Source organism: Polistes fuscatus, unplaced genomic scaffold, assembly GCF_010416935.1.
Source record: "Polistes fuscatus isolate 324 unplaced genomic scaffold, CU_Pfus_HIC Scaffold6, whole genome shotgun sequence".
Lineage (NCBI taxonomy): Eukaryota > Metazoa > Arthropoda > Insecta > Hymenoptera > Vespidae > Polistes > Polistes fuscatus.
Window position 1 is genome coordinate 9,025,343 of NW_025113140.1, and position 12,428 is coordinate 9,037,770.

A 12,428-nucleotide genomic window follows, 5' to 3' on the forward strand; every position below is an offset into this window, starting at 1 on the left:
GTTAACAACAGCAGACTATATATCAGGTGTATAATGTAACAATAAATATTTTTTATCCTTCCTTACGTAATTTTTTTTCTTCTTCTTCTTCTTCTTCTTCTATTTTGTTTTTTTTTTTCCGTTCGCGTCCCGTACTTTTTTTTTTTTTCTTCTTTCCATTCTTTTTTCTTTTTTATTTTGTTAATAAGTGTGTATAATGTACACCGATCACAATTTGTTTTTTATTTTTATCGCACTCTAACCCAACCCCTTAACCCCAAGACCAATCAATCAACCAACCCCTCCTCCCCCCTTCCTCCTCATCCAATTCCACCCCGAGAAATCACGCGCCCGGTTTCGATACAAAAGTTTTCCTCGTTAAAAATATCTTTCTCTCTTTCTCTTTTTCTCTCTCTCTCTTTCTCTCTCTCTTTCATTCCTTACATTTTTGTTGGTTGTTACTACTACGATAGGCTACTAGTCGAAAATTATCATTTAATTGTTTTCTATTCTCGTTAGTTTTTCTTTTTTTCTTTCTTTCTTTCTTTCATTGTTTTTTCTTTTTTTTCTTTTTCTTTTTTTTTTTCATTTAATTCGAGCGAATTAAAAACGAGACTACTTCGCTCGTCTCACGCTAATCGTATAGATATTCATTTTTAATTATTTTAAACTATACAATTTGAAACGGCAAATCGTTATATAATCGTATTTCCTTTATAATTAATTTTTCGAGAGATTTACTTCAAAATAAATGAATAATCAAAAAAGAAAAAATTTTCAATGAAATCGTTATGATTCAATATTAATTTACTCATCTAACTCATTCGCGTTTTGTTAGAAATAAATTTCCACGTAAAAATCGTTTCTCTCTACAATCATTTTTTTCGTTATTTTAATTTTAACTGAAGTACGACTGAAAATGATAAGGAAAAACGAGAACGAAAAAAAGAAGAAGAAAAAACAAGAAAAAAGAAATCAAATAAACAAAGCATAGATCTAGAATAGATCTGTAGATAAATGTACAAAGATAATCGGTGGTGGGGGTAAGGGGGATGGGGGGGGGTTCCGAGGGAAACGCGCGATTACAAAATTACTCGCTCGGCAGCAAAAATGTATTATTCATATATCAAAATTACCTTAGCGTTAAAAACTATCATCTCTCACTATATATATATAAATAATGAATTTGGGTTAGGGCAGGTAGGTAGGTAGTTAGGTATAATGTTTACTACTATATGGAAGTGGATGAGGGAGGAATAAAGTGGGTAACGAGAGCAAGGATTCGAACTAGTTTTAGTTAAAGGGAAAGGGAAGGGATGGGAAGGGATGGGAAGGGGTACGCGCGCGTATATTCGTTTTTTTTGTATTTTTTTTTGTTTTTTTTGTTTTAAATCACTGGCGGTACTTTCGAAAATACAAAACGGTCAACAACATTTCTGAGAAAGATAACAGTTTACTTAATTCCCTTTTTCACCCTTCCTCCCACCCCCCCCACTCCCGGTTTCTTAGTTTCATTTAATTTCGTATGAAATATTTTATTGTTTTTCTTCCCCCCCCCCCACCAGCCCCCTTTTCTCTCTCGGTAATAATCGATTGAAGTAATTTACACGTAGCAATTGTGTCACGTGGCCGTTGTTAATTTAACGTCATTTAAATGATCACGATTTTAAGGATCGTTCTATTTTTTGTTTACTTTCTCTCTCTTTCTCTTTCTCTCTTCTGTTTCTTTCTATTTCGTACAACTAAACAACACAACAGCAGCAGCAGCAACAACAGCAGACACAAACGCACGCACCCACGCACGCATGCGAACACAAAGTAAAAGCATTCGATATATTTTTTCTCCTTCACCCCCCACCCCACCGATCTCATTCTCTTGTCAAATGGGGGGAAGGGAGGAAATGCTTTTGTTCTTTCTTTTCGTTTGTTTTTGCGTTAATAGCTGGTATTTTCTTTCTTCTTCTTTCCATTCGTAGTATACATATGATATAAGTGTGAAAACGTGTACGCGTGTGTGTGTGTGTATATATGGGTGTGTTTGTTTCTTTATATGCATGTATATAATCTTAGGTGTGTACGTATACGTATGTATATATATCAGTGTTATGTATATATATAGATGTGATGGTAATTGCAACAGTGGATTAAGTCAACAAATTTGTATATAAATTTATTTTCAGATTTATGTTATATTGCAATATTAATCATTTTGTAATATACAAATAAATCGTCAAATTAATTTTATTTCTATTTGCCCCCCCCCCCACTGTCATAATTACCAACATATATATATATATTTTTTTTTTGTTAATCAGTAACAATGACGTCATTTTCTTTTTTGACGATATCGTTTACTTTTATTCGCTTATTATTTTTTCGAGAAAACTTTTCGATACGAAACGATAGATCAAAACGCGTTCATCATCATCATCACCATCATCATCATCATCATCATCATCATCGTCGTCGTCGTCGTCGTCGTGTTTTTTTTTCATCGTAATCGTCGTAATCCTCGAACGATCCCCCCCCTTTCGTACGAATAATAATTTCTCGTAGAGGAGGCCGAATGCACGCTCGTAAAACGTAAAATCGGCATTGATCATCATCATCATCATCATCATCATCATCATCGTTATCATCATTATCATCATCATCATCCTTCTTCTTCTTTTCCTCTCCACGTTGACCAATTTTTATTCGGGTTTTAAACGATGCCATTGTATTACCGTTTGTTTAGGTTTCGTTATCATGTCTTGCCAATGTTTCGTCTCGCTCGCCCCGCTACCATTCTTTCCTATAAACATAATTATTATAAACAATTTTTCAAATGAAAAATCTCTAAGAATTCGTTTGCATCGCAAATGTTAAAAGACTAATTTTTCTTATTGTAATTTGTCCACACGGTATTATTATTATTTAATGTAATATCAACGATCAGTATTTGGATTGATTAATAAACAAAAGTATATTATAAAAAAAAATTATTAACATTTATAAGAAAATTTAATGCAATGATATTATCCTATTATCAAAAATATCGATTTACTCGTTCAAAATATTTAACAATCGTTATTTATACTTATTTCGTTAATCGTTATTTATACTTATATTTATATATTTTATTTATACGAAAATAAAGTATAATTTTAATATTAAAACGAGCAATTATTTTCAATGACAATATATATTTATCAACGTTACGGTAAATTTATATTAAAACTATCGTAATTATGTATAACAACTCATTGATCGATCATACCTCACGTATAATAAACTAAACTTCTAAAGTTTACCTAATTTACCTGCGAGCTGTATGCGGCCAATAAGCTCGTTACGTCCTATATTGTCGAAGTCCATAACCATAACATCGAGAGAACACTCTCTGATCTTTTCCCATGGTACGTTGAACGCAAATGTTTCGTTGAATACAGGATTGAGAGTGCACTTGAATATCGGTGTCTTACGTTTTTCGATTCTCTTGTCTCCAAATTGTAGCCAAACTTTAACGTAAGGATCTAAAAAAAGAAACAAAAAAAAACAATAAATCATATTTTTACAATAATCAATCGAACCCCTTTTTTCGTGCCGCGCCATTTAATTTTACACGAGTGTGACACGTGACACGCATTCGTGTTTTGAATTCAAACTTGTTATCGTTAATTGTTAGATTCGTTGAAGTACAGGCAAGTGATTTTTCAACAGTGGTGTCAACAAAAATTTGGATTAATTTATATATTATATATTGGATTAATTTATAATATTATATATTATTATTTATATATATTTATATATTATATTTGGATTAATTTATATATTATATATTGGATTAATTTATAATATTATATATTCTTTTATTATTAAAAGAAAATCATTTTTACCTGAGTAGTGTAAACAAAAATTTGAATTAATAATAAAAGAAAATGATTTTTACCTGATTTCCCATTAATGTCTTTGGCTTTGAGATTTCTAGCTTTTAACAGGGACAAGGTGAGTACAGAATTACTTGGATGATAAGACAAGGAACATAAAAGTTCACCGCACTTGTCTTTAGCCGGTGGTTTGAGTGCCTTCCAAAACGATGGCTTCTCCGATAAATCTACCTGCAAATGTCAATGAAATCTCAGTAATATTATAATTGTTCATGCGAATCACGAGAATGACAAGATACCGTGTGCACATATTTAAGAGAAATACGAGAAAGACTAGATATGCGTATATATGTTTGTATAAGTGTGTCTATGTGTTATGAGAAATCACATGCATTGTCGTTTATTTACGTTGGTCATACATTGGTAGTAGAATGTATGTCCATTTCTATTGACGTTATTCGATCTACGAAAGAGGAGAAGATAGACAATCGTGATTTACTCTTGGGAAGTGAATGTGTACTCAGAAACGGGGAATAATCATTGCTATGTCGTCTTGTCAACACATAGATATATTCGATAACATATAAACGTGATTCTCGAATAAATTCGCTATGGTATAATACGATACCACATTGTCTCGTTCATATTATGGTTTTATATTTATTTCAAATATCAATTTTTTATATCTTACGTATTAGATGTATAAGAAAATAATTTTAAATTTTTCTTTTCTTTTTTTTTTCACCAAGTTACACGACATATATCAACGAATAAGTATAGATGAAAGAGTAATTGTTAATCGATGGAATAATAAAAATTTCATTTACGAGAATGTATTGCAATAAAAAATAAAAAAAATCAATATCGTTAAAAGCTAATGCCACGTGGTATTTGAGTTAAAGTTATATTTTATTGTCTTTCCTTTTCTGCGAGATACGATACTTCATGAAACTCATAATTCTTTCTACGAGATATGAAAGTGGATATTATATTTAATGGTTGTTTACATCGTCGTGAGATAGACGAGTGCGAGAACGAGAGCTTATAAATCGGCTTCGTCTTTTTTTATCGTTGTAAAGTAGAAAAATGTACAACGACGACGGATGGAGATCACGTTTATTCTATTTTATAATTAAAAGCAAATAGAATTAACGTCTTTTCTTTTTTTTTTTTACTATGCATTTGACTATTTCATTTGATTACTTTGGCAAATGTTATCTCGAATCTTATCGTTTGAATTAAATATTATTTTAAATGGAAATGCGTTTAATATTAAAATCTGTGTAATCTGATAAAATTATAAACACACACACACACACAGAGAAAAAGTAATGTAATATATAAAATTGTTAAATATTAAAGAGGATGTATATGCGTATATTCTTAAATAATAAAACATGCAGACACACGTATTATATGCAACGTACGTGCACAATTCGAAATTACCTGACAAAGTGGTAGAAAAATTTCTCCTATAGAGTCGTCCCTCGAGAAACGATCGTAATCAAAAACGTGAAGATGCAGTACTCTGCTTTGCAACTTCTGAATAGGAAAACCTGCAAAGTAACATAATATATTATATATTTTTTTTCGTACTATTCAAATCTATCGTCAGTCTGATTTTTTTATTTGTCGAGAAAACATTTGTACTTTGTAATATGAATTTCAAATTTTCTTTTCTACAAATGTTCGTTGTTCGACGAACAGCGTTAAAAGTGATTTTTATTAAAAAAACGTTACGTCGAAATGTTCACTCTCGTACATTGACTTATCCAATTAATTACAATTTACAATTTCAACGAGATATCAATTGTAAATCATTCACACGTTTGTTGCTTATTGCGCGTATTGAATAAAAAATGAATGGGGAAAAAAAAAAAGAAAAAAAGGGCAAATAAAATAAAACATTTTTACATTTTACATTTTTATTATTATTTTTGTTACGTTTTTCAATACCACTTTCGACGTTTAAATTATTACTGGTATGAATTAATTTAGGAAAAAAAATGAAATAAATTGGTTAAAATCGACGATACATTTGATTTGTTTTATTTTTTTTTGTTTTTGTTTATTTGCTTTATCTCTCCCATTAGACGGTATTGTGAATTGTCATTAATATGCAAGATATAAAACATATATCGAGTGAAATAGGATTATTACGAGAAATGAAAATTTTTTGTTAATAAAAAAAGAAAAAAGAAATAATTCACCTTCGAAGTAAAGCGTCTCGTTCCATTTCGGATTCAATGTGCGTCTTTTTATGTTTGTCTGAAGACGATGCTTTTTGTCAGGAAGTAACGTAACACGTACATACGGATCCGAAGTTCCAGACAAATCCTTAGCAGGTAAATCCTTACCCTAGAAAAAGAACACAAAAAGAGGGAAAAAACTTTGTACTTTAGTAATCCGTTTCGTAAGAACACGTTTGCATCTACGATATTTCACCTACTACTTTATTTTCTTTATAATAAATCATAAAGATAGAGTTTTTAAATGAATAAAATACTTTCATTTTTTGTTTCTCTCTCTCTTTCTCTCTTTCTCTCTCGTTAAAATTGATTATTCGTTATTTCCTAGTTTATTTTTAGAATTTTGTTCTTAAAGTAACGTTTAATTTTTTAAGGTGTTTCATGCCCTTAGAAATAAAAATCGATAACAGCAGAAACCTCCCAACACTCCTATTCTGTGAATTCAACGCACGTGCACAAACGTTGCTACTTTTTAAAGACTATTTTTCTACTAATTTTCGAAGAAACCATTAAGTTTTTTTATATCTTTGTTTGTTCTCTTTCCAATGCAAAAATAATTTCTTCCTATTTATATACAAACATTTGGAACATCGACAAAACTTTTGAAACAATCAAAATAAGAAACACGAAATAACGTAATTTTTTCGAACGAATTTAATAAAAATTATTGAAACAACGTTATAAAAATCCTATATATATATATTTTCGTTAAATCTGTAAAGAACAATCTATTTTGTTTAACGTTAACTTAGACGATAGTAGTAAGTTTCATATCCTGAAGGAATAAATCTTACTTTGAAGAGAATAAAAAAGAAACAAAATACGAGTTAACTCTTTTAAATGTCTTATCCTTCGAATTTATTAGACAAAGTAATAAAATCTCTCTCTCTCTCTCTCTTTTTCTTTACTTTACCTAAGAAAAACGTGAACGTTATTTTGTAGAAAACGAACGATAATTTTTCATTACTGCCGAGATGTTTTCCCGCAAAACTTTTTAACGCGATTAGAAAGATAAAATCCTGGCGTCAATGAAAGTGCATCTTCCTTTCTCCCTAAACCCCTCCTCCTCTCTCCCACTCCACCCCGTTTGCATAGAAAAGAAGAATGATTACTCTAACTCGAAGCTACTTCTTTTTTCCGATTGTTGTAAAAGCTTTTAGCAACGTGTTATTTTTTATTTTCATTTCTTCTTCCCTGTTATCACATTTTAAAGTAACCAAGGATACACATATACATACACACACACATATACCCTGTTAAATAAACTACACGCTTACTGAGTTAGGCTTGTAAATCCGATCCATAGCAAACATATTTCAAATGAACATATATCAGAGATGCGTGATAATCGATACTTGCTCATCCGATAATCGTACGTTTTAATTATCTGTCCGTATGAAGTAAGTATATTAGGACAAGGACGATGAGGGAAGAGTGGGGTGAGGGGGGTGAAGGAGAGTGGGTGATGAGGGGAGGTGAGGGGATCACAATTCGATGAATTAATCAATCGAATGGGAATATCTATCGAAACGTTGTAACGTCAGCATTGATAATGATCTCTCTCTCTCTCGTTCATTATTATAAACGTTTAATCGCGATAACATTTACTTTAGTATTAATAATATCCAATGGAAGAGGAGAACGCGTGATGATATAACAGAAATTTGTAGAAAATTTTCAATCGGGTGTAATCGGGTTAGTTCATGTATCCGAAAATTAGAATGAGTATGAAAATAATGATGATGGTGGTGGTGGTGGGGGTGAAGAAATAAAGAGAAATGATTCGAGACACGATCGTGTAGTGCGAGCACCTTTTTCTTCATCATTTATTTTCCAACACGAGTAGTCATACGCGACGACACGATCGCCAATTTATCTTTCTTTATGTCGAACATTTTCCAATATACGTTTTCTAAATCCCTCTAGCCCCACCCCCCTCTATTCGTTTCTACCCCTCTCCGTAATATTTTTTTTTTTTTTTTTTTTTTAACCATAGGAAAACGGGGATTCGTAAATCAAAAATATTTTCTTATCTTTCGTACCACGAAAGAAAACGATGAATAATAATCTTTCCATGAATATATTATTTATCTTTTTATGTTTTTTTTTATTTTTTTTCTTTATAGTAGGTCGGAGTATTATTCGAGATTTAAACGAATCGATTTTTTGCACGAATATTTTTGAGTTAGATTTTTAAATGTTTGGTTATTCTTCCGCACGGGAAAAGTTAATATTGATTTTACAAATGTCGCATTACAATATATTTTTTTAATATTTATGTTTTGTTTAATAAATATTTCACTGGTATTTTTTTAATACATTTATTTTGGAAATAATTGTTTGAAAAAAATTAATGTTTGTTATGTTTCTTGTAAATAAATCAATATCAAATTTGTATACTTTTCTTATAATTTAGATACGTGTTAGATTTGTTTGTGTGAAAAATACCATTTTAATTTATATATATATATACATATTATTTTATCGTATTAAATAAATGTATATTAATTGATTAAGCTCTCTGTGAAATCAAATAATAATTTATACTGCGCAAATATCTGTAATAAACTGTAGCTTTGCGTTATATTTATTTATCGATATTTTATTATATATATTTATAAAAAGAGCATTTATTTAAAATATACCGTTCTTTTAATGTATATTCAAAAGGCACGCGACAATTTTTTCGAAATCATTCCCGCACCCCGCCGCACTCATATATTACTTGTATTTATACATAGATAAAAAAAAAAAAAAAGACCTTGTTTATTAATATTAAAATATTTTTCGATAACGAGTCGTTTCAAATTTTTCTATTTACCTCACAACCAACGTTTTTTTTTATTTTAATTTAATATAATCCTTGCTTTAACCCCATCACAATATATTCTATTAATTAATACAACGATCGTTGTATCGTTTATTTTAATTACCGATTTAATATGTAGCAATTAAAAAATAAAAAGTAATTAAACGAATTATAAAGATCAAAATAAATATGAGAACACAAATTCTTTCTTTTACAAAATTAAACGTGAAAATTACCATAAAATGTCATAACATGTTCGGAAACGTGAGAGACGTCGTTTTCGTCGTCGATATTTCCATTCGACAGGAACGAAAATGTTGGCGACAGATCTTGCTGACTCTCTCTCTCTCTCTATCTCTCTCTCTCTCTCGTTCGACATGAAGCGATTCAGCAGAAGAAATAAAGTGAGAGAGAGAGAGAGAGAGAGGGAAACAGTTAGAACTTATCTCATTTTAGTTTCTGCTGATCGTGATATTTAACGTGCTCGGTAGAGTTTAAACGTCGATAATGGTAATAAATTTTCGAAAACCGAACGATAGAAAAAAAGAGCGAGAGAGAGAGAGAGAAATTTACAAGAATTAATATGAATTTTGTATATATAAATGTGATTGAAAGAGGTAGAAAATAATGAAGTGATTTTATCAGTTATTTCTTTTTTTCTTACTATCTATCATTCTAAAAAATAAATATCTAATGTGAGATATTTCATCTTCTTTTTTTTCTATAAAATATTCTAAAATACAAATTATAAATACAATATATATATATAAATTTAATTAAATTTAATTAAATTGATAATAATTTAAATTAAATTTTAAATTTTATAATAATTTAATTAAATTAAATTTATTTATTTATATAAAATTAATATATATATATATATATATAATATTTATTACAATATATATTATTATGCAATAATATTTATTGTAACAGTTAGCGAGCAATGTGTGTATGCATGTAAAAGTTAAATTTTATTTGAGAATTCGATCACAGAAAGATAGTTGAACGAGATAACGAACAATGTGAAGATAGTTTTAGCGTATACTGTGTTGTGATAATGCATATAATACATATTATACTTATTGTCAGTGTTAAATATCTAGTAACGTTTGAGGAAATTGCAAAATGCTGTTTATCTGATTGTTTATCAGCGCCTTTCAAATGAGAACCGTTATGCTGATGTCCGATATGACGTAAGTTCTAAACGAATCGATTGTAACTTTGTCCATGTGTTACCTTCTCTCTATTTCTTACACGTATATACACGCACACACGCACATGCACACATACATTTATTGATAAATTCAAATTACAAAATCATTAACGTACGTTGCGATAAACAATGCTCGTATATTTTCAAAAAAATACACCTTTCTATTATTATTCGTTTTTGTTATACATTAATTGTTATCTTTTAATTGTTATCTTTTTTTTTTTTTTGTGTTTTCTCTTCATTTTACTCAGAATTAGTATTCTTTCTTTTTTCTTTTTACGCAAGTAATGCAACTTGCGCGATAAATTTCGTTTTTATTTATTGCATACTTCGAGTACTTGAACAAAAAAAATAAAAAGAAAAAAAATAGGAAGAAAAAGAGAGTCATTTATTTTATTGCTCGTCATTTTCGAACAGTATTTTTATATTCTATATAATCGTGTTACCATTGGATATTAATGAGTTTACGGTTCAACGAATATAAAGACCATTCGTTGAAAAGTTTTCAACGTATAATAATACTTTTCTTTTCCTTTCTAAAAGCTTTTTGAACTACGTCGATTAAAAAGAAAATAAAAAAAAAAAGAAAAGAAAAGGAAAAAAATAGAAGCTCGGTTTTGATCGAAGAAAAATTGTTTCCAAGTTGAGACTAAAAAACTTGTTAAACCTATCCGCGTATCTCTAAAGAAAGCTTGTTCGGAAAGTAATTTCCTTATTTTCTTTTTCTTCCCTCTCGCAATTTCATTCCGGTAATTTAGATTCGAGAAACAAGAATTACGTTTTCGTCAATTTACAAAATTCAACGATGAAAGATCAATCATTTGAAACATTTTCGTTTGTAAATATAAAAAATAAAGATCTACATTTTATTTAACATTGAATTAAAAAAAAAAGACATGAAATTAATCTTTCGAACAACTTTATGCACTTTTTTAATACTTTCTAAAGTGATAATCAATAAGCTTGAGTAATTAAATCAAAGAACGGAAACGTAAGCTCGCACACACACACAGACACACACACACACAATAGTAATTAAGGTCATTTAATCATTAGCATAGAATATAAGGTTAAATTAAATGAATATTTACGACAAAAATAGATACCAACCTGTATGATGTTTAGAATGAGCGTTGTTTTCTGGAAGTTGTATTCAAGACTAAAATGTATTTGCCCGACGCTTTCACTTGGTTCAGAATTATCAATGTACATGTCAACCAATGAGATCGATCTGCTTTGCAGGAAGGCTTTCTGTTACAATCAGAAGAAAAAAAAAAAAAAAGAAAAAACGTGAAAAAATCATGTGAAATCTTAATAAATTAATGAAGAAATATAACAGGTAAGATTTTTCCATACACGTGATTGTTGAAAATAATTATGATTTTCACAATGAACGTGGTTTGAACAAAAGGGTTGGACCGAAGGTTGTAGAAATGATAGGTAAGGGTTGGAACGGAGAAATATATTCTTGGAAAAAGCAATAAATGTGAAACTAATTTTAGGATGGTAATCTCTGGGAAAGATATAAAGCCAGGCTTTGTTAGTCGTCGACTATTTAAAATGCGGTCAATCGATTTATACTACGCCATTTCAATTTCGAAAAGATAAAAAATGGAAAGCTTTAAGAGACAACAAACAAAAGGAAAAGAAAAAAAATAAATAAATGAAAGAAAGATTTAATTTGCATTAAAATTGTAATTAATTCGAAATAGAGGGATTTCAAAGTTATTCGAAAATAATTTTCTCATTGATTTTTATAATTCTTCGCGTAAAATAACAACGTAACACATACGTGCGTGACACGGTCGTATTATTCGTTTAAATTTCATATCGTAGGAGTTTGTACACGATCTCGTAAAAAATATTGACCCCGAAAGATATTATTTGTCTTATAAATATGGATAAAAAGAAAGGAAAGAAAGAAAAAAAGTGACCGAGGAAAGCGAGGGTGTTAGGGGGAAATATTTCATAGGATTTTCTATGGGAGGAGGAGGAGGAGTACGATAATATCGATACAATATTATTTCGATATTTCACGATAACTTATCACGTAAATACATATTATTCGTGTCTATTCAATTTATTCGATAAATTATTTTTTTAAAATACGATTTTTCTATTTCGAACAATTATTCGTAAATCTTTAATAAAATGCGCATAAATCATTTTATTTCTATATTATATATCTCTCAAGAAAATTATTGGAAAAATTATTAATTTACCTGTACAGGATCTCTTTTGATTTTACTTCTTTACTCGTATCTGATTAATACAATTAAAAGTATATTTTGAACGTTAAAATAAAT

General features: G+C 29.5%; 1 protein-coding gene across 7 annotated transcripts in view; it reads right to left on the minus strand.

Annotated features, from left to right (window-relative positions):
- Positions 1–2,655: 2,655 nt before the first annotated feature.
- LOC122522906 (synaptotagmin-7) overlaps positions 2,656–12,428 on the minus strand; it is a 148,593-nt gene continuing 138,820 nt past the window's right edge. For 6 of the 7 annotated variants that reach the window (XM_043644281.1, XM_043644280.1, XM_043644278.1 and 3 more), the window contains 6 exons: positions 11,233–11,373; positions 6,059–6,206; positions 5,295–5,404; positions 3,911–4,079; positions 3,273–3,494; positions 2,656–2,773 (listed from right to left, as the gene is read on the minus strand). In XM_043644281.1, the coding sequence (XP_043500216.1) occupies positions 2,673–2,773; positions 3,273–3,494; positions 3,911–4,079; positions 5,295–5,404; positions 6,059–6,206; positions 11,233–11,373 (891 nt within the window). In that variant the 3' untranslated portion in view covers positions 2,656–2,672. The remainder of the gene's footprint in view (positions 2,774–3,272; positions 3,495–3,910; positions 4,080–5,294; positions 5,405–6,058; positions 6,207–11,232; positions 11,374–12,428) is intronic. The other variant, XM_043644279.1, reaches the window with a different exon arrangement.